The 23995-nt window shown below is 42.0% G+C and overlaps 1 protein-coding gene and 1 long non-coding RNA gene across 3 annotated transcripts in view; one reads left to right on the top strand and one right to left on the bottom strand.

Moving 5' to 3' along the window:
- Positions 1-23995, bottom strand: part of LOC144597299 (uncharacterized) — a 162412-nt gene that overhangs the window by 96202 nt on the left and 42215 nt on the right. The gene's annotated exons all lie outside the window — the stretch shown is intronic.
- The window catches only part of LOC144597298 (inverted formin-2), a 76147-nt gene that overhangs the window by 14998 nt on the left and 37154 nt on the right, over positions 1-23995 (top strand). The window contains exons 1-3 of one of the 2 annotated variants that reach the window (XM_078406475.1): positions 1747-1940; positions 14145-14558; positions 18735-18850. In XM_078406475.1, the coding sequence (XP_078262601.1) occupies positions 1928-1940; positions 14145-14558; positions 18735-18850 (543 nt within the window). In that variant the 5' untranslated portion in view covers positions 1747-1927. Of the gene's footprint in view, positions 1-1746; positions 1941-14144; positions 14559-18734; positions 18851-23995 lie in introns of those variants that run through there. The other variant, XM_078406476.1, reaches the window with a different exon arrangement.

The raw sequence follows: 23995 nt of genomic DNA, 5'->3' as shown, positions 1-23995 counted from the left end.
TTTCTGGTACACTATCGTCCTGCTGCCAGTGTCCCATCTGGGTCGCCATTATCTGTAAGGGGTTTTCTGCGCCGAGCTTTCGCCCGACCTAAGGTCCCCGTGCCTTGCTCTGATCCCTTGACCAGGCCGCGCACACTGGTTCCCCGTGAGTGGTTCGACCCACTCACCCCCTACGGTTCTAGACACTGGACTTAGATGCAGGAGCGTTTATAGTGCAGAAAAATTCAACCAGACCAGATTTGAAGACCAGGGTTTAAATGGAAAAGGCTTTTATTGAGCGCTTGGGACTATTGTCCATGAATACTTATACAGTTCTATAAGACATATCTATAAGACACATACCGAATTACATGAATACTTTTGACTATGAATCATAAAACGCACAGTTCTACAAGACATATACATGAATACCTTTTACTCTGAATTCTAAAACGCACAGTTCTACAAGACATATACACGACTGTAAGATGGGGAACGTACGACACATCGCAAAATTGACCAACACATATTCCTTTACACACCCACGTTTATTCAAACCACCCTCCCCTCTACACTAAACTATGTCCAGTATATGCAGGATCGGGGTACATGCTCACCATGGGGCTATTACTGGGGTTACTGGCTGTTCGTGCTGCTTCTCCGCTGCTTTCCGTGAGGGTCGTGCTTGTCCCCTGAGTTTCTTCCTTCCGTTTCTTGCGTTCCTTGCAGGTTTTCTTGCAGTATTTCTTCTCGAGTTGCGTGCCGGTTCCTCTCTCTTGCACTTCGCTTCTTCTTGCCTGTCTTTTCGGCAGTGATCAAGACCCAAAGTGCTGGTGGAACTCAACGGGTCAGGCAGCAAAATCATGTGATGTTGACTTTACTGATTAATGTTGTTCGTTCCATTGACCCCCATTAAGAATGAAAGCTTTTCTGTTCAGCAATGCTTTTAATGCTTTTCTGCTCCTACAAGGCCTGCCTTTCTTGTGATTAGAATTAGATCCCATTTTGATTTTTTGACTAACCCGCTTCAAGCATAAGTGTCTGAATAAAGAAATTCCCCAAAAATTCAGATACACTGACACATATTACACATATCATGTACACGCACACACACACACGCACAAATATGGAGGAAGATTAATTGCTTAGATAAGTTTACCACAAAGTTTAAAAACTAAGTTTGCACCGAAATAAGATGTTGACTTGTATTTCATGTGATTACAAGTTCTATCATGATCTGTCACATCAGTTGAAGTGTGTGGGAAAGAACTGCAGATGCTGGTTTAAATCGAAGGTCTGAAGAAGTGTCTCGACCCGAAACGTCACCCATTCCTTCTCTCCAGAGATGCTGCCTGACCCTCTGAGTTATTCCAGCATTTTGTGTCTACATCAGTTGAAGTACCTGAATTACTTTGCCTGAACTTTTTAAGCAAAATGCTTAGGATTAATAAAATAAAAAGTTAGCACCTGTGACAAACTTGAAAAGTTTGTCTTTACATTGTCCAAGGCAATTGTAAATTCACTGCAAAATGATTGCCACGTTTTGCGTTATTTTATTATTTTCATTTGTCCCACTGTGTACACCATTCAACCAGCTTTCGAAAAGAACAACAGTCTATACATTAGTATAATAGAATCACTTGTGGGTTTTTGGCTGAAACTCCGTGACAGCAGAAAGGAATTAGTCATTGATGTTGGCAGCCACTGTGCTGTGATTTGCAATAAAATCTCTGAAATCTGCTTGCAGAGGCAGAGTGCAAGGGTTTTCAGTGCGTTAGTCACAATGGCTTAGTACAGATGCCTGTGTAGCTAATACACGCCATCTTTATGAAGAATTTCACTTTAGAGGCACAGGCAAGCAGGATACCTTTAAAAAGTTTGGTGCCATCAAGGGGATTCATTGTAAAAGCCGAGGATATTTGAAGAGAAGACAACAACAATTCTGCATATGCAACTCCTGGGTAAGATCTTTCATACTGCATTAGTATTCAACAATAAGGAACAGTTTGAATTGTGATGAAGTATGCTTGCTTGATGCTGTATTTCCTCCGTCAATTCAAAACAAGTGTGTAGAGCATTAATTTAATGAAATGTGTGTTTATTTCATGGTTTTGAACAAACATAACAATATTAAGAATTTCATCACGTTAAATTGATCAATATATTTTTGATATAGATTGCTCTTTGGCCAGTCACATGACTGAACAGTTGTGGCATGGTTAATACTAGTAAATGGATGCTGCTTGATGATCTTTAAAATCTTCTACCTCTCGAATTTCTTGCCAAGATATCTCCCTTGCTTTGTTTTCCCAATCTCTGCAATTTCTGACTGTCAGTGATTTCAACCTCTGCCTTAAATCACCTGGCTTTCCCGCCTCTGAATTCTTTCCTGTTCGCCCTCAATCCCAGCACTCCAAATAAATTATCCTGCTTTTTCTGACAGCCACCCTCTTGACTTCACTATATCACGCTCTTATAACTCTCATGGTGAAAGTGACTGTTTTTTGAATACTTCCATGTATTACCCTCCATGCATTTCTGTTCTTCTCAACATTATAACCTTCTGAGTCCACCTCCTCCCAGAAGCCATAGACATTGTCTATATGGATTTCAACAAGGCCTTTGATAAGGTTCAGCATGGTGGGTTAGATTAAATGATGTGGAAGGTTAGATCACATGGGATCCAATGAGAGCTAGCCAACTAGGTAAAGAATTGGCTTCAAGAAAGGAAGCAGAGGGTGATGGTGGAAGGTTGTTTTAAGAAAGTGGTTTTACGAAGTTAATGGTGGGAGGATGAATGCTTCTGGACGTCCTCAGGACTTTATCCTTGCATCAACCCCCACCTTATTTCTGATTCTCATGCTCTTCCTGTGACATTATTACCACCATTAACCAACTCTACTTCATTACCATTTCTCTCAACCCCTCCTTCATCGCAAACTAGTCAGACAACTTGACAGATATCCAATATTCATGTCCTAGCCACCAACTTCTCTCCCTGGCAACTTCCTAAATTGTTCTGCCTAATTGTTCCCCTCTCTTCCTTTGAGACACATCTTTAAAACCTTTCTAACCCACATTTTCATTGGTTGTCTGACATAACGTCAAACATTGTTTGATAACACTAACAATAACTTTGCTACTCTACTCAATAGATCTATCCCTTGCTAAATTGACTAATTGAGGTGAGTTTTATCTCAAAATCAGTTGTTTTGGGTTGGGTGGGATGTTAAAAAGAATTGAACCCCATCTCCCCCACCAGCACTCCCACTTCCAGTTCTAATGGCGGTGGGATTTTGAATAGCTCACCAATACACTAGGTAGGTTGGTTATTTAAATGATATTGTGAGGCGCCAGTACACAGGAAGAATGATAACTTAAGAACAAAACAGTACAAGAACATGAGGAATAGCAAGCAGGAATAATCCAATCAGCTCTCTGTAGCCTGCTCCATCATTCATAAAATTCTGATCCATTTTCTCTGATACACATAGAGGCCAATCATCTCTTAGTCTCAGCCATGAATATACTCAGAGTCTGAGAATCTACAAAGTAGAATTAAATCTGCCTGAACAGGATTTGGATTAGTTTCGAGATATAGCATGGAAATACAGGCTGGTCCTTCGATCCACCGAGTCCGCGCCGACCAACGATCACCCATAGATTAGTTCTATCCTAAATACTAGGGGCTATTTGCAGAATCTAATTAACCTACAAACCTGCATATATTTGGAATGTGGGAGAACCCAGAGAAAACCCACGCAGTCACAGGAAGAATGTGCAAACGCCTTACAAATGCCACCCACAGTCAGGTTGGAACCTGGGGCGCTGCATTGTAAGGCTGTAACTCTACCTCTGTGCCACTGTGCTATCCCAATTTCACACAGCTGTTGAAGTTTGTAGCTGTTGCTGAGGACAGGATGTGACCATTGAACCACAAACCTGTAACCATTCTCCTTACCAGCTGGGGATAGTTTACCTGCTTCACACACTCTCTCCACACCCCACCCTCAGTGTCCTGATCCCAGCCTCCAATCTCCCCTCTCCATATGACAACCTCTTCTTGATCCAGCTTTTAATCTCCCCTCTGTTTGGTTTCCATGTTTTGGCCTGATTGTAGTTTATACTCTTGCAGTGCTTTGAACGTTGATCTCCGATTTCCACATTTCTGTGTGATCCCATATCTCTTGTTTTTACAAGCTAAAAAAATGTTTGGTTGCTTACCTGAACATCGTCAACTTTTGTGATAAAATACTCTGAAGATTCATAATGCAGTGTGAAGATTTTTCTACATATCCCAGTCCAAACCAAAAACCCTTTATATTGATATTATACTGCCTGGTGCTTGGCAGGGAAAGAGAAAGAATACATAAAGATAGCTGCAGTGTCAATTGAAGGCTGCCAGCATTTGAAGTGTACACATTCTGTGGCTAGACATAGAGTCATACAGCGTGGAAACAGGCCCTTCAACCCAACTTGCCCACACCGACCAACATGCCCCATCTACACTAGTCCCACCTGCCTGCGTTTGGCCTATATCCCTCTAAACCTGCCTTTTCCATGTACCTGTCTAAATATTTCTTAAATGTTGCGATAGTACCTGCCTCAACTACTTCCTCCGGCAGCTTGTTCCAGACACCCACCACTCTTTGTGTAAAAAAAGTTACCCCTCGGGTTCCCACTAAATAGAAATTCTTAAGGGGTTGGAGAGGCTAGATGCGGGAAGATTGTTCCCGATGTTGGGGGAGTCCAGAACCAGGGGTCACAGCTTAAGGATAAGGGGGAAGTCTTTTAGGACCGAGATGAGAAAACATTTCCTCACACAGAGTGGTGTGTCTGTGGAATTCTCTGCCACAGAAGGTAGTTGAGGCCAGTTCATTGGCTATATTTAAGAGGGAGTTAGATGTGGCCCTTTTTGCTAAAGGGATCAGGGGGTATGGAGAGAAGGCAGGTACAGGCTACTGAGCTGAATGATCAGCCATGATCATATTGAATGGCGGTGCAGGCTCGAAGGGCCGAATGGCCTACTCCTGCACCTATTTTCTATGTTTCTATGTTTCTAAATCTTTCTCCCCTCACCTTAAACCTATGTTGTCTGGATTTCGATTCCCCTACTCTGGGCAAAAGACTGCATTTACCTGATCTATTCCTCTCATGATTTTGTACACTTATGTGCACATGTGTCAGCTGATGTGATTCTTCATTGAGAAAACTTTAAGTTTGATTAATTATATTAAAAAAGACACCCAGTGAAGGAGTAACTCATGTTCTCTAGAGATACTGCCTGACCCACTGATTTACTCCAGCACTTTGTGTCTTTCTTTTTGTAAATCAGCATCTGCAGTTCCTTGTTTCTTAAATTATATCATGCAGTTTTATCTAGATAATTGTCAAATACATGTGTTTTTGTCTACAATTTTGCGGCAAATTATATTGCTGCCGCCAGTTATTGTTGATCACCACTAAGCAAATTATGCATGTATATATTGGAAAATTAGATAGGAAAGTTAATGAAGACCCAATTTGTTCCTTCTATCTCGTACCAAATAACTCAAATAAAATATTCATCAGTTGAAATGGGAGGAGAATGGTTTGTTAATTACTTTTGCTGTTATCCAAGGAAGATAACATTGACAATATTATACCAACACAGATAACACTATTACTTGCTGATACATGTCCTGCTTCATCGACAAGTAAAAGGTGGGAGTGGTTCTAGACGTTTCTACATCTGCTCAGTGCTACCATCAGGTAGGCAAGCCACGCCTATGATTTCAGACCTCTGCTATATAGTTATGCCAACAAATATCAACATCCTGGTGACATATAACAAACCAGAGGATACTGTAAGAAACATTCATTTTTTATTCAATTGTACATCTTTGCTACTTTGGATTAAATCCCTCAGGGTAATTTTATTTCAACACACCTTGCACACAATTGTATTTGTATACAAGACATTTATTCTGATGTCCAATCCTAATGTCATAAATTCTCATTCTTGCCCATTAACAGACGCATAAATACATTCAAAGACATAAGAGCTCAAAGTAGTGGAAGGCACCATGTAAGATCACGGGTAAGAAGTTACCTCAGTTCCCCTTTCCCCAACAAATGCTATATCCATTGGTTTCTTGAAGTACACCAACACCTCTACTTCCTTAGAAGGCTTAGGAAGTTCGGCATGTCCGCAACAACTCTCACCAACTTCTACTGATGCACTGTAGAAAACATTCTATCGGGATGCATCACAGCATGGTTTGAGAACAGCTTCATCCAAGACTGAAAGAAATTGCGGAGAATTGTGGATGCAGCCCAGACCATCACGCAAACCTGCTTCCCTTTAATTGACTCCATCTACACTTTATGCTGCCTCGGCAAGACCACCAGCATTATCAAGGATGAGTCTCACCCCGGTCACTCCCTCTTCTCCCCTCACCCATCAGGCAAGAGGTACAGGAATGTGAAAATGCATAACTCCAGATTCAGAGACACATTTCTTCCCAGCTGTTATCAAGCAACTGAACCATCCTACCAACAACCAGAAAGCAGTCCTGAGCTACTATCTACCTCATTGAAGACCGTCGGACTGTCATTAACTAGACTTTACCGGGCTTTATCTTGCACTAAATGTTATTCTCTTTATCATGTATCTGTACACTGTGAACAGCTCTATTGTAATCATGTATAGTCTATTCGCTGACTGGTTAGCAAACAACAAAAGCTTTTCACTGTAACTCGGTATACGTGACAATAAACTAAATTAAACTAAACTAATATCCAAAACTTCATTCATCTCCATCTCAGATTAAATATCTGAGCCTTCACTGCTCTTAAGGAGTGAATTCCAAAGATTAATAACCTTCAAGGTTCAAGGTCAGTTTATTGTCACATGTGCCAATTAAGGTACAGTGAAATTCGAATTACCATACAGCCATACTAAAAAACAGCAACAAGACACACAACTACATCAAAGTTAACATAAACACCCACCATAGTGGATTCCCCATATTCCTCACTGTGATGGAAGCCAATAAAGTCTAATCCCCTTCCTCTTTATTCTCCCGCGGTCGGGGCAGTCGAACCATCCGCAGTCGGGGCGATCACAGCACCCGCAGCCGGCGGTTGAAGCTCCCGCGTTGGGACGATCGAAGCTCCCACGTCAGGGCGATCGAAACTCCAGCGGCTTAGAGTCCCCAATGTCGGTCTCTAACCAGAGACCACAGGCTCCGCGATGTTATAGTCCCGCAGGCTCCCACAGTTGGAACTCCAAAGACGACCCCCGACAGGGATCGCGAACTCTGTGATGTTAACGTCCGCAGGCTCCCGCGATGGAGCTCCCGGTCGATCTCCAGCAAAGGCCACCAACTCCACGATGTTAGGCCGCAGTGCGGACAAAGATACGATACGGAAAAAAATCGCATCTCCATCGAGGTAAGAGATGAGAAAAAGGTTTCCCCCAACTCCCCCCCCCTCCCCATAAAACAAGCCAAAGAACACTAAAAACATACATTTAACACATTCAAAACAGACACAATGAAGGAATGGACAGACAGACTGTTGGCGAGGCAGCCATTGCTTCTGGGTGAAGATAGTTATTCTTGTCTCCATCCTGAATGTCATTCAGTTATTTTGAGGTTATGCCCCTCAAGTCTAGAGTCCCCAGCCAGGGGAAACATCATCCTGCATTTAGTCTGTAAAACTCCATGAGAATGTTGCAGTGAGATCACTTTTCATTCGTCTGCACTCTGAAAATTACAGGCCCAATCAGCCTCACCCTCCTAATTGGAAACACTGACAGCCAAGCAATTAATTTGATGACTAGAGCCAGGATTTTGCCATAAGTGCCATAAGTGCATTTTCATGCCTTTTTTGGTGATTTATGCAAGATAATGCCTTTTTCACGATCGAGTGCCTAAATTGGCCTTTTTTTGCCATGTTAACGTAACTTACAGAAAGTTTCCACCACCGGGGCGAAACTGGGGGCGCCACCATCGGTCGTTCATTCGTGGGTAGTGGACGAGGCCCCAGTCTTTTGTAGTCAGGCTGTAAGTGGGTGTTAAGTGGTGATTGGAGTGGGGAAGGGTCCAGTCTTTTCAAACTGGAGTCAGGCTGTGAGTAGGTGTGAAGTGTTAGAGGGAGAGGGGGTACCAGGGTTAAGTTTTTGTTTATTGAACCTGCAGTAGAACTCATTCAGGTCGTTGGTCAGCTGATGATTGTCCAAGGAGCAGGGGGGTTTCCTCTTGTCGCTTGTGATTTCTTGCAAGCCCTTCCAAACTGAAGAAGAGTCATTAGCTGAGAACTTGCTCCTCAACTTCTCAGAGTACCTTTCCTTGGCAGCTCTGATTCCTCTTCTCAGCTTGTACTTGGCCTGTCTGTAGAGGTCTGCATCCCCGCTCCTGTAGGATCTACCCCTGCAAGTGTCAAAATGCCTAAAGTCAAGCCAACGCCTTATAAAAAACAGAACGATTTGGTGAGAGTATACGGGAGTGATATATTCACTACAGACAACTGTGTGCTGTTTTGCAAAGCATGTGAGAAAGCAGTGAATCATGAGAAGAAATATTTCGTCTCCCAGCATGTACAGACAGCCAAACACAAGTCGGCGGCAGAGAAACTGAAGGCGGGAAATATGCAAGCTTGTCTCCTCACTACATTTACTGCTGGCTCCAGTCACAACTTTGAGTTTTTGAGTGATCTGTGCAAGGCATTCATTGATGCTGGAATTCCACTGTGGAAATTGGAAAACAAATCTCTGAGGTGTTTTAGAGAAATACACACAAAGGAACATATACCGAGCAAGTTATCATTATGGAAAAATTATGTTGACAGCAACTTCAACATTATTGTGCAGAAAATTAGAGATGAAGTTGCATGCAACAAAATATGGATCTCAATAGATGAGACAACCGATGCTGTGGGGAGACATGTTGCCAATGTGGTCATTGGTACACTGGAGGCAGGTTAACCATCAAAGGAGTACTTGTTGACATCGGAAGTATTGGAGAAGTCAAACAGCTCAACTATTGCTCAGTTGTTTACATCTTCACTTGCTGTACTTTGGCCAAGAAGGTATAAAACACGAGAATGTTCTTCTGTTTGTGACTGATGCAGCTCCGTACATGAAAAAAGCTGCTCGTGCTCTTAAAATGTTCATGAAAATGTACATGAAAAGAGCTGCTTGTGCTTTTAAAATTCCCCAAAATGTTCCATTTGACATGCTTAGCTCACGGACTCTATAGAATTGCCGAGCACATACTTAACTTGTTTCCAAATGTTGATCGCCTAGTTTCCAATGTCAAGAAAATCTTCCTCAAAGCAGTTGTTCAAGGAAATGACACACAAGATTCCTCTACCTCCTCAGCCCGTTTGGATGAGGTGGGGTACATGGCTCTCTGTGGTACTCTACTATGCTGCAAATTTTGAAAAGATAAAATAAATCGTCAATTGTTTTGAAGAAGAATCTGCTGCAGTCAGGATCGTCAGTGAAATCATGCAGAAAAAGTCCCTCCATTGAGATCTTGTGTTTATTGCTTCCAATTTTGCAAACTTCCCACAAGCATCACTTCACTTGAGAAACGTGGCAAAACATTAGTGAATAACTTACAGGTTTTCAACAAAGTTACTGACGATATTTGTAAAGATCCTGGCGATGTACGTAAAGACGTACAAGGAAAATGGGAGAGAGTGATTTTAGGTAACAAAGATCTTGAAGAAATACAAAACATAGCTAAAGTTCTCAAAGGTAGTTGTTATGCACAAGATATCGACATGAATATAGAGTCTGTAGTTTGTTTCGGGTATGCACCAGTGACCTCAGCTGGGGTAAAAAGAGGTTTTTCATAACTGAAGCATATTCTGTCTGACGGACGGCATAGTTTAACACCAGATAATTTGAAAAAATTGCTAGTAATTATGTGCAGCCAGCCAACTTTAGTCATTTAATGTAGGATACCTTTATATTATCATTTTTAACCATATTTCGATGGTGGAAATACATGCCTTTTTATGCCTTTTTTTGTCAATAAATGCCTTTTTCATGCCTTTTTTGTAATTTTATTAGTCCTATTTGCCTGCCTATTTCAGAGATTTTTCGCACCTAAACATCCTGGCTTTATTGATGACCTTTTGTTGCACTCTCCCAAGTATATTCCTCTTTAAGTAGAGAGATGACACTTAATTGCCGGTGCTGTCTCACCAGAGCTCTATTTAGTTACAAATACCATCTGCCTTATTGGAGACCTTTGAACAATCTTTAATCGGACTTTCCTGGACATTGTCTTCCTGGATGTTATTCCCTTCATCCTGTATCTCTACACTGTTGACAGCTTGATCGTAATCATATATAGTCTATTTTCTGACTGGATAGCACGCAACAAAACAGTTTTTCACTGTACCTCGGTACACGTGACAATGAACTAAACTAAACTAAATATGAGAAATAAAATGAAAATTCATTAAAAATAGCCGGAAGAGATATATGACACGAAGAGTTTCTGCATATGTATGGTAATATTGCTTGTAGAAACAAAGAATTGTGGATGTTAGTTTATACCATGGACACAAAGTGCTGGAGTAACTTGGGGTATCAGGCAGCATCTCTGGAGGGAACCGATGGGTGACGTTTCAGTTCGGGACCCTTTATACTCCAAGTTACTCCAGCACTTTGTGTCTATCTTTGGTAATATTGATTGTTACGTTGTAAATCCATGCACACTTGGTCCTTGATGCTTGCTGAAATGCTTAAAGCTAAAGAACCCAGCTAGGATTTACATTTGAGCATTGACCACTTCCTGACCACGAGAAAAAGGGACATAAAATAATGGAAATGATTGACAAAGCAAACAGTGTCTTTGCAGAGAGAAACAAGGTATTGTGAACAAATAGACAACCAAGCAATGGGAAGGAGACAATTAGTTAGTCAAGGGTCACAACCAGGGTTCCTTGGAGAGCGGCCCAAATTTGTGTGTTTGGAGAAGGTGAGGAATGTGAGCTTCCAATTTTTGGGTGTGAGAGAAAAAATTGATTGATTTGAAAACGAAAAGGCAGCTTCCCCTTTTCCGGGTCAGGAAAGAAACTCCTAAGGATCTTGATTGAAAAAGACCATAAATATAACTGACATTTTTATGTTGTCACACACATTTCTGTTTGTCAAGTCTTAGCTTCTACACACTTAATGTAAGTGACTGGATTTCATAAGAGCCTGTTAGGTATTAATTACATATTATGCAGCAACTGTTTACAATAACCCAAGTATTTAAAGTTCACTCGTGCTGACTTCATGGAACATAAAACATAGATCAATATACCACAGAACAGGCCTGTACACCCACAATGTTTGGGTCAAACATGATGCCTATCTAAACTGAACTGCCTGCACATGATCCATATCCCTCCATTCCTTGCATATCCATGTGTCTATAATAAAAGGCTCTTAAATGCCACTATCATACCTGCCTCCACCACCACCCCTGGCAGCAGGTTCCAGGCACTTACCACATTCTTGGTAAAAACTTTCCCTGCACATCCCCTTTTGAACTTCGACCCTCTCGCCTTAAAGCTATGCCTACCAGTCTTTGACATTTCCACTCTGAGAAAAAGGTTCTGGCTGTCTACCCTATCTAGGCCTCTCATAATTTTATATACTTGTATCTGTTCTCCCCGCAACCTCTGGCACTCCAGAGAAAACAATCCAAGTCTGTTCAACCTCTCTTTGTAGCTAAATACCGCTTTATCCAGGCAGCACCTTTCTCCACCCAACCCTCTGCACCATTCCTTCACCACATCTAGACTCATTCTAAACAAAAGAGACTATTCAAAAATTCAAGTGGTAATATAATGTATTAACAGTTAATAAGGGAATGTCACAAATATACAATTCTTTATGAATGATTTAAACTAATATTGCCTGCAGTGACTGTTAGAATTATGTCATGTCATAAATGTTTTGCTTTTTAAAAATTGATTTTGCACTCCATCATGGAGTAGACTTAATACTGGATTAAATTTCACAATCTATTAGTCCCACGAGGTTCCTGTATGCTCAGGGGAATTGTCAGCATTTTCCAATGCTGTATTTCTGCCCTGTACTCCCTTTAACAACCAAACGGGAGCAAGGACATACCAAATTTAACACCCAGTCCCTGAAATTAGCTCCCTCACCCCACTCTTCTGCAGAGCCATGAATTTATGAAATATCTTGGTTGTCAAGAAATAGTGAAATCTGGCTTTGACAGAAATACTCTCACTTGTGCAGGAATGAAAAATATAAATCAGACCTCAGTCTTGTGGCTTGATATCCATTTAAACCTGTCAAGCAGCTGTCAGCAACTTATTCCAAGTCTGAAGAGCAGGAAGCTGGAAAAATAAATTAGTAAGCACCAACATCCTGATTCATTGACATGACCATTTCCTCAATATGAGAAGCTGATTTAAAGTTCATTTGGATTATTATCAAATAATAGACACAAAGTGCTGGTGTAACTCAACGAGTCAGGTAGCATCTCTGGAGAAATAGGATGAGTGACATTTTGGGTCGGGACCCTTCTTTAGACTTCTGGTGAAGAGTCCCGACCCGAAACATCACCCAACCTTCCTAATGAGGGAAAATTAAACAAAACTTCATGACGAAAATCCCAAAGTTCACTGCAGATTCATTCAAAATGTTCCTGAGTCATAGCAAGATATTCAAAGCACTTGTCAGCAGAGGAAGAACAGACTGTTGTTCATTGGTGGAAATTAACCAAAGTAACAACAGCAGCATATTCAACATCGAACCATAAACTACTGTGTTACAGAAGTTGACTTTCCTCCTGGTTGTCTGTCTTCACTTCAGTTGTCTGAAGAGGGTTGTCGACCCAAAACGTGACCTATCCATGTCCTTCAGAGGTGCTGCCTGACCTGCTGAGTTACTCCAGCATTTTGTGTCCATTTTCACTTCAGTACGACTACAGGCTTTGAGTTTATTTACCAGAGGTCAACAAACAGTAACAGATTTATCAAGGAAACATAGTCAGTGAGACAACAGAGCAATGACCCTTGGACCCACCAATCCTCGCCGACCATCAGGCACCATTTACACTAATCCTACATTAATCCCATTGTTTTCAATTATCCCTGGTTTTTCATCAATTTGCCCTAGATTCTATCACTCACCCGCAAGCTAGAGGCAATTTACAGTGACCAATTGGCCTTTGAAGCTGCAAGATGCTGGGATGTGGGAGGAACAGGAGCACATGAAGAACACCAATGTGGTCATAGGGAGAACATGCAAACTACATGTCGGCAGCACCTGAGGCCAGAATTGAATCCAAGTCTCTCACACTGTAAGGCAGCAGTTCTACCAGGTGCACCACTGTGCTACCCAGTTCAACAGTTTCATTCTCTCTGTGTGGGAATACTTAGAATCCCAAATAAAACATTTCTCTTGTTTCTCATTTTCCTTTTCCGTTTTTATGCAGAATATTATCACCGCTATGATTCCGCTGTCAAAATTAGCTGGAAGATGTTTGAGTTTTTTAATCTGATTTGGGGCGATTTCTGGCAATATTCTGCAAGGGAGCCCGGTTGAAATGACAAACTGATTGTGTTAGAACAAAATAAGATTTGTGTAGATCTATTGTAAATGGATAATTAGCAGTCAGCACAGACATGGTGAGCTAAGAGAACTGTCTGCAGCTGCATGACTTTGACTCTAAAATATTACAATAGAATAAGACTAGAAGTCATCAGAACAAATTTGGGAGTTAGGTTTTTCTGGAGAAAAGTTAGGAACACTACTATGTGAAAAAGGCGATGGGGGTTTGAAATTATCTTCCAGAATTGTTTTGAATCTGATACTGAACGACTTTGTTTTGAAGAATGGGAGAAGGACAGATATCTAGGATTAGATTACATATCACTCAATGAAGAGGATTATTGGGAATAAATTGCTTACCTGTGCTGCATTCGGGTAATGTTGTTTTCGTCTAAAATTGCATGTTACAGCATGAAAAAATCGGGTCATTTCAAAAATGAAAACCTACAGCTGGAATATTCTTCTGCTGCTGGTGCAGACTTGCACTTAGGTGCAGTCATACCAGTGCTGCTGCAAGCAGATAATATATTTGATTACCTTTCAAAATCCAAGACTCTTTCTAACAAGCTCTTCACATTCTATTTCACAGGCGAACCAAGAATACGTATCATGGCTGCAAAGCAGGAGAACAGATCGAAGAAATGGGCCCTGGTGAAGGAGAAGGTCACTATCCCAGACACGGACAATACCGAGGCCAACCTGGAAAATGCTGAGCCCGAACTCTGTATACGCTGGCTGCAGATCCCGACTGTCGTGAACTACTCAGGCCTGAGGAAGCGACTAGAAAATAGCAGCAATGATTGGATGGTACAGTTCCTGGAACTTGGTGGGCTTGATTTACTACTAGAGGCCCTGGACAGATTGTCCGGGAGAGGGGTGGCAAAGATCACCGATGCACTCCTGCAGCTCACCTGTGTGAAATGTGTGCGGGCTGTGATGAACTCTTCAAAGGGCATCGACTACATCATAAATAACCAGGGCTACATTCGGAAACTTTCACAAGGTATGAAATAAACATGTCTCGTGGACAAAATGTGTAGGAAGGAATTGCAGAAGCTGGTTTATACTGAGGATAGACGCAAAGTGCTGGAGTAACTGCGGATCAGGCAGAATTTATAGAAAAAAAGAATAGGTGACGTTTCAGGTCGGAGCCCTTCTTCAGACGGGAAGATAGAAAAAGCCAGAACAAAAGAGGGCTGCCTCAGGAAGGGTGGTCTCCATAATGGCCCATTGTTGACAGGGGAAGATGTGCTAATGACAGAAGATACAAGGATGCGTACAGTGGAACTAGTAGAACAATTAGGGTGGGGGAGGAGGGGAAGGAATGCAGGAGTTACTTGAATTTAGAGAAATCTATTTTCATACCACTGGGCTGTAAGCTGCACAAGCAAAGTATGAGGTACTGTTCCTCCAACGTGTGCGGGGCCTCACTCTGACAGTGGAGGAGGCCCAGGACAGAAAGGTCAGCATGGGAATGGGAAAGGGAAAGGGAAAGAGGGTGAAAATGTTTGGCATGTTTCCTTTTCACCAGAGATGCTGTCTGACCCGCTGAGTTACTCCAGCATTTTGTGTCTATCTGTCAAAGTCTCTGTGGAGCTTTAATGCACTGTTCCACTGTTAATAATGTTTCCATTATTTTTAAGCCAGGTCTATCCTCAGTGCACCAACAGATTTCACAGGACACAAAGTGCTGGAGTAACTCAGCGAGTCACGCAGCACAGTGGCGCAGCGGTGGAATTGCTGCCTTAGGTTAATTCCCGGAATGGCGGGACTATCATATGTTGAAAGACTGGAGCGACTAGGCTTGTATGCACTGGAATTTAGAAGGATGAGAGGAGATCTTATCGAAACGTATAAGATTATTAAGGGGTTGGACACGTTAGAGGCAGGAAACATGTTCCCAATGTTGGGGGAGTCCAGAACAAGGGGCCACAGTTTAAGAATAAGGGGTAGGCCATTTAGAACTGAGATGAGGAAAAACTTTTTCTGTCAGAGAGTTGTGAATCTGTGGAATTCTCTGCCTCAGAAGGCAGTGGAGGCCAATTCTCTAAATGCATTCAAGAGAGAGCTGGATAGAGCTCTTAAGGATAGCGGAGTCAGGGGGTATGGGGAGAAGGCAGGAACGGGGTACTGATTGAGAATGATGAACCATGATCACATTAAATGGCGGTGCTGGCTCGAAGGGCCGAATGGCCTCCTCCTGCACCTATTGTCTTTTGTCTATTGTCTATTAGAGCAGCAATGACCCGTGTTCGATCCTGACTAATGGTACTGTCTGTTCGGACTAAGCACGTTCTCCCTGTGACCACGTGGGTTTCCTTCGGGTGCTCCGGTCTCCTCCCACATTCCAAAGACGTGCATGTTTGTAGGTTAATTGGCCTCTGTAAATTGTCCCTAGTGTGCAGGATAGAACTAGTGCACGGGTGATTGCTGGTTGGGACGGACTCGGTGGACCGGAGGTCCTATTTCTACCCCGTATCTTTAAACTAAACTAACCTATCTCTGGAGAACATGGTTAGGTGATATTTCGGGATGACTGTCACAACTTTCTTCTTCTCTTATGGCATATGTTTCATTTGCAAATGCTCACCCCGACCAGTCATTAGTCATCGTTTAGAATACATTAATGTGGAAAACTTCAAAAAGGACGTACCTTTAGAATGGAGATGTGGAGGAATTTCTTTAGGCAGAGGGTAGACAATCTGTGGAATTCATTGCCACAGATGGCAGTGGAGTCATTGAAGTATTTTTAAAGCGGAGATTGATAGGTTCTTAATTAGTAAGAACACTAAAGGTTATGGGGAGAAGGCAGGAGAATGGGGTTGAGAGAGAGAAATAGATCAGCCATGATCGAATGGCGCAGCAGACTCAATGGGTCGAATGGCCTAATTCTGTTCCAAAATCTTATGATCTTATGGTCTTATATAATTAGTTGATTAGCCAGATGCTAACAATCACTGCGCCTAAAGAACAGAGATGTCAACATCTGCCTAAACAGTCGATTACATTAAAGTATTCTAAGTCACCACACACCAGAATCAGAAGACACAAGCCACAAGTTAAGTAACAAGAAGGCACAAATTAATTTTATAAACATGATACAAATTAAAGATTGGAACGCATGCTTGATTACAGAAAAAGCTGAAACATCATACACTTCTTCAAATAAAGAGCACTAAAATCTTTTACTTCTTTAAATATTCATGCGTGGAAATTACAATACACATAAAAAAAGATTGGTCTCTTTGACAGGAAGAGCTTTGCTAAGTCCAGGCAATATTGAACCAATCTTTTAATAGTTCAGCAAAGATAAATTTTTCCGATGATCAAATCAAGTGATTAGCTGAAACACTCATTAATGTAATCCAGGATTTGCATCGTGTTCCACTGGTCTAAAATGATTAATTTTTAGTTTAGTTTAGTTTATACAGGCCCACCAAGTTCATGCCAACCATCAATCAACTGTTCACACTTGTTCCATGTTTTCCCACTTTTTCATCCACTCCCTACGCACCAGAGCGACATGGTGGCGCAATGGAACGTTGCTGCCTTCCCTGTTGCTGCAACGCCAGACACCCGGGTTCAATCCTGACTATGGGTACCTGTCTGTACAGAGTTTGTTGGTTCTCCTGTTTCTTCCCAAACTCCAAAGACGTTTGTAGGTTAATTGGCTTGGTAAAACTGTAAATTGTCCCTCGTGTTTAGGATAGTGTTAATGTGCAGGAATCGCTGGTCGGCCTGGACTCAGTGGGCCGAAGGGCCTGTTTCCATGCTGTATTTCTAAAATAAATTAAACTAAAATCTAAGGACAATTTACAGAGGCCCAATTAACCTACAAACCCACACTACTTTGGGATTGCGATGGAAACACGCGGTTACAGGGAAAACTTGCAAACTCCACACACAGACAGCAGCCAAGGTCAGGATCTGGGTCTCCGGTGCTGTGAGGCAGCAGCTCTACCAGCTACGCCACTGTGCAGCCAACTACCTCATTCACCTTTTATTTTTTGGAGGCCCCATGTCAGCATCATTCGAGAAAAAAAAAACACTGGGAGGACTGGTAGAATGGCAGTCTTTTCTGTTTAAAATAATGACAAAAATTGCTTTGAAAGAGAAAAATTAGGTTGCAAGGTTGAAAGACAATGCTTCCTTTATCAGTGAACATATCCTTTTATTTTAGTTTCAGAGATACAGAATGGAAACAGGCCTTTCAACCCACCGAGTCTTTGTCTGTCCAGAAGAGTATAAATAGAAAGAGCTAAACAAAGTCCATTAGAGAGCAAAAAACAATATGTTGGAACTGTCAGTTGGAGAACTCAGCAGTCGCCACAAATCTGGAATAAAAGGAAATATTCTGAAGTAGAATTCAGTAAAACCCTTGCTCTGATGGACCATAGTGGAGAGGGCATGGTGTCTGTTATTGCCAATTGTCCACTATAACCGAGTGAGGGGAGCAAAGTTTAACCCAAGGCCGGGAGAGAACAAAGGCGATTAAACCTGGGGGAGTTCACAGGCCGGGGAGCCACAGGGCCACTGGCCCCATACACGGGGCGCTGGGGATGGGCCCAGTACTCACGCTGCCTTCATGCTGCTCGCTCTCTCCGATCCTACAACCGGAAGCTCCCGCCATGTGGTGCCAGCTCGTGGGTAACTGGCAGAAGTGGGGGCAGTGCAATGAGGGCTTTGGCCCGCTATGACCAAAATTCACTGTATAGAGGTCCGTTACTGCGAGCATTTGCTGTACATCATATTTTTAGAATCCATGAAAAAAATTCAGCCACATCTTTTGCGAGAAGGCCAGTATTTACAGTGAGAATAGTTAGCATAAAGTTGCAGTCCTCACCAATTCACTCACTTCCCTCTGCAAGACTTCATTGGCTCACTGTGTTGCTGAAAAAGTTAACAGTGAGTTGCAATGTCAGGATTTCTGCATTTAATTTTGCACACAGATGTCTCTATCATTTTTATGGTGCCGCAATGGTAAAGGACTGACAGTTTTGCCATCATCTGGACTAATAAGTTTGGGTCAAATTTAGTTTAGTGAAAAGAAGTGAGATATGTACTTAAGCTGTTACAGAAAGTGGTAAGAACAAGCATATTTCTAACTATAAGGTTTTGTTGCCTCGGGTAGAATTTTGCTTTCGTCCAAGATAACAGTATTGAAAATTTTGATTTGCAGCATTGGATACAGCTAACATCACTGTAAAGAAACAAGTCTTTGAGTTATTAGCCGCACTATGTATTTACTCCCTGGAGGGTCATGATCTGGCTTTGGACGCGCTGGAAAACTACAAGGCAAGTACAAAGCTGCTCTTCAAATCATCCTGGCAATATGTGCTTGTTAGAAATGCAGGGATCAGTAAGTGATATCACCCTCCTGGTACATTACTGGGAGGAAAGCAGTACCCTTGTATTTCTATCAATGACAACCTGCTTAAAGGATCACTGAGAACAGTAAAACTTCAGTCACATTTAAAATGCAGAAATCCTGCATGGTTTTCTGCTTAAATGAAAACACCATCTGTGTTCTTATTCAGCTGTGCAGAATGATGCAGCGTGTAAGAATACACAATTAAAACAAATAATGCTGAAGGAATTCTACAGATCCAGCAGCAACTGTGTGGTAAGAAACACAGTTAATGTTTAAGGTCAATAATCTTCATAGGGCGGTACGGTGGCACAGCGGTAGTGTTGCTGCCTCACAGCGCCAGAGGCCTGAGTTCAATACTGACCACAAGTGCTGTCTGTGTGGTTTGTACATTCTCCCTGTGACCTACAGGACACACCTAACAAAGTTAGCCAGACATATTCTCCCTTTATAATTCTACCTTTTGAAATGTAGCTTCCTGTGTTTTCATTAGCTGTTTTTTTTTCATTCCATAACATATAACAACATATAACAACTACAGCATGGAAACAGGCCTGTCCGGCCCTACCAGTCCACACCAACCATTCTCCCTGACCTAGTCTCATCTACCTGCACTCAGACCATAACCCTCCAATCCCCTCCTATCCATATACCTATCCAATTTACTCTTAAATAATAAAATCGAGCCAGCCTCCACCACTTCCACCGGAAGCCCATTCCATACAGCCACAACCCTCTGAGTAAAGAAGTTCCCCCTCATATTACCCCTAAACCTTTGTCCCTCAATTCTGAAGCTATGTCCCCTTGTTGGAATCTTCCCCACTCTCAAAGGGAAAAGCCTACCCACGTCAACTCTGTCCGTCCCTCTCAAAATTTTAAAAACCTCTATCAAGTCCCCCCTCAACCTTCTACGCTCCAAAGAATAAAGACCCAACCTGTTCAACCTCTCTCTGTAGCCTAAGTGCTGAAACCCAGGCAACATTCTAGTAAATCTCCTCTGTACCCTCTCCATTTTGTCGACATCCTTCCTATAATTTGGCGACCAGAACTGCACACCATACTCCAGATTCGGCCTCACCAATGCCCTGTACAATTTCAACATTACATCCCAACTTCTATACTCAATGCTCTGATTTATAAAGGCAAGCATACCAAACGCCTTCTTCACCACCCTATCCACATGAGATTCCACCTTCAGGGAACAATGCACAGTTATTCCCAGATCCCTCTGTTCCACTGCATTCCTCAATTCCCTACCATTTACCCTGTACGTCCTATTTTGATTTGTCCTACCAAAATGCAGCACCTCACACTTATCAGCATTAAACTCCATCTGCCATCTTTCAGCCCACCCTTCCAAAAGGCCCAAGTCTCTCTGTAGACTTTGAAAATCTACCTCACTATCAACTACTCCACCTATCTTAGTATCATCTGCATATTTACTAATCCAATTTGCCACACCATCATCCAGATCATTAATGTAAATGACAAACAACAGTGGACCCAACACAGATCCTTGGGGCACTCCACTAGACACTGGCCTCCAACCTGACATACAATTGTCAACCATTACCCTCTGGTATCTCCCATTCAGCCATTGTTGAATCCATCTTGCAACCTCACTATTAATACCCAACGATTTAACCTTCTTAATCAACCTTCCATGTGGAACCTTGTCAAATGCCTTACTGAAGTCCATATAGACAACATCCACAGCCTTGCCCTTATCAATTTCCCTGGTAACCTCTTCAAAAAATTCAAGAAGATTAGTCAAACATGACCTTCCAGGCACAAATCCATGTTGACTGTTTCTAATCAGGCCTTGATTATCCAAATAATTATATATATTGTCCCTAAGTATCTTTTCCATTAATTTTCCCACCACAGACGTCAAACTAATAGGTCTATAATTGCTAGGTTTACTTTTAGAACCTTTTTTAAACAAAGGCACAACATGCGCAATGCGCCAATCTTCCGGCACCATCCCTGTTTCTAATGACGTTTGAAATATTTCCGTCATAGCCCCTGCTATTTCTGCACTAACTTCCCTCAATGTCCTAGGGAATATCCTATCAGGACCTGGAGACTTATCCACTTTTATATTCTTCAAAAGTGTCCGTACCTCCTCTTCTTTAATCCTCCTAATTTCCATCACTACTCTACTTGTTTCGCTTACCTCACATAATTCAATATCCTTCTCCTCGGTAAATACCGAAGAAAAGAAATTGTTTAATATCTCCCCCATTTCTTCCGGCTCAGCACATAGCTGTCCACTCTGACTCTCTAATGGACCAATTTTATCCCTCACTATCCTTTTGCTATTGACATATCTGTAGAACCCCTTGGGGTTTACTTTTACATTACTTGCCAAAGCAGCCTCATATCTTTTTTTCACTTTTCTAATTTCCTTTTTTTTTAAGATTCCTTTTACATTCTTTATATTCCTCAAAAACCTCCATAATATAAATCTTTACCTTAATCCATTCCCAGTTATAGCAGTTGTACAATATAATGCTGCTGTACATCCATAATGAATAAGGAAAATTAGAAGAGATGATTTCAAACTGTGTTGACACCAATGTTTTAAATATGGTGAAACTAAAGTATTTTTCTGCACATCCATTATATTTTTATAATTCAATCAAATTGATCTGATAAACTATTACCATTTTACCTATAGGACCACAAACTCTCTTCTGCTTTAATCCATCTCCCCCTCATTGACATTGCCCGAGACAGATGAACTATGACCAACAAGTCCACACCTCCCTTTCCCAGCTGACTCTCCACCACTTGTCTCATTCATTATCTCCTGGTCACCTTTAAGTCCAGGCTCAAAACCTATTTCTACTCCCTAGCGTTTGAGGCTCATTGAGGAGGCGCTGTGAACTGTTTGACAATAGACAATAGACAATAGACAATAGGTGCAGGAGTAGGCCATTCAGCCCTTCGAGCCAGCACCGCCATTCAATGCGATCATGGCTGATCACTCTCAATCAGTACCCCGTTCCTGCCTTCTCCCCATACCCCCTCACTCCGCTATCCTTAAGAGCTCTATCCAGCTCTCTCTTGAAAGCATCCAACGAACTGGCCTCCACTGCCTTCTGAGGCAGAGAATTCCACACCTTCACCACCCTCTGACTGAAAAAGTTCTTCCTCATCTCCGTTCTAAATGGCCTACCCCTTATTCTTAAACTGTGGCCCCTTGTTCTGGACTCTCCCAACATTGGGAACATGTTATCTGCCTCTAATGTGTCCAATCCCCTAATTATCTTATATGTTTCAATAAGATCCCCCCGCATCCTTCTAAATTCCAGTGTATACAAGCCCAATCGCTCCAGCCTTTCAACATACGACAGTCCCGCCATTCCGGGAATTAACCTAGTGAACCTACGCTGCACGCCCTCAATAGCAAGAATATCCTTCCTCAAATTTGGAGACCAAAACTGCACACAGTACTCCAGGTGCGGTCTCACCAGGGCCCGGTACAACTGTAGAAGGACCTCTTTGCTCCTATACTCAACTCCTCTTGTTACGAAGGCCAACATTCCATTGGCTTTCTTCACTGCCTGCTGTACCTGCATGCTTCCTTTCATTGACTGATGCACTAGGACACCCAGATCTCGTTTGCGTGCTACTGTATGTTTCATTTTTTTTTCCCATTGGAACCTAATCAGATGTACAGCACTTTGGTCAACATGGATTGTTTTTAAATGTGCTATACAAATAAAATTGACTTGACTTGACTTGACCTCATATCAGAGATTCCTTTTGTTCTACAGCTTATCTGATTTCTAATATTTCTCAGTTCGGATGAAAGATCATCAGTCTGATACATATATTCTATTTTTGTCCTTTGGACTTAAGACTATAGACATTAGACTTTAGAGATACGGCATGGAAACAGGCCCTTCAGCCCACCATGTCCGCGCCTACCAGCGATCACCCCATACTCTAGCACTACCCTGCACACTAGCGACAAGTTACAATTTACAGAAGAAATTAACCTATAAACGTGTACGTCATTAGAGTGTGGGAGGAAACTAGAGAACCATGAGCAAACCCACACTGTCACAGTGAACATGCAAACACTGTCCAAACAGCACCCATAGTCAGTATCGACCCCATGTCTCTGATGCTGTAAGACAGCAAATCTACCGCTGCACCACTGTGCTGCCGCCTATCTTCACAGATTCTGCCTGATCTCCAGCATTTTCAGCAGTTTCTGTTTTTATTTCATAATGCAGTATTACACTAAATACTAAAAAGGTATCTTTCCCAAAATGAGTACTTGTTTATTCAATGAAATTTCATAATTCACATTTGTAAACCTCATGAGTGTCCTGGTCCAAGTGAATTGACTTGTAGATAATAAATTCAACACATAAATAATTCCCTGGATTTATTTCAAAACTCAGAATTGCTACCAAGGGCTGTCCTAAGATCATCCGCACACAAGTTCTATGTTATCCCATCCGATACATGAGGGCCAATTTACAGAAGCCAATTAACCCGCAAACCTCATATCTTTGGAGTGTGGGTGAAAACTGGAGCATCTGGAGAAAACCCATGCAGGCACAGGGAGAACGTACCAACTCTGTACAGACAGCGTTCATTGTCAGGATTGAACCCGGGTCTCTTGCTCTGGAAGACAGCAACTCTACCGCTGGGGCACTGTGTTGCCCTTTCCTTGGGAAAAAGTAGATATTGATTCATGTACCAATTTCAGTGGTAATTCTCCTTAAAGATAACAACTAAGATTTATTTCCAGGAACAATTGTTTCCTTCTCCCCTCCACACTTTGACAACATAAGGGCCTCTTATTGTTTAATTTTGATGGAACTCCATTGTCTCCATTGCTTCCCTCTATCCTGTCAAACTTCCCTTCCAGCCCACAGTCCTGTAATCCACATCTTTCTTTCTTCTCTCATGCTCAACTGAGGAACCTTTGACCAATCCCCAGCATACTGGACACCATTTTCACTAAATCATTAGAAAATCATTTTCATTAGACATAGGAGCCGAATTAGGCCATTCGGCCCATCTACTCCACCATTCAATCATGGCTGATC

This window comes from Rhinoraja longicauda, chromosome 10 (assembly GCF_053455715.1).
Source record: "Rhinoraja longicauda isolate Sanriku21f chromosome 10, sRhiLon1.1, whole genome shotgun sequence".
Lineage (NCBI taxonomy): Eukaryota > Metazoa > Chordata > Chondrichthyes > Rajiformes > Arhynchobatidae > Rhinoraja > Rhinoraja longicauda.
The sequence above is the reverse complement of the archived record's forward strand: the minus strand, read 5'-3'. Positions and strand labels throughout refer to the sequence as shown.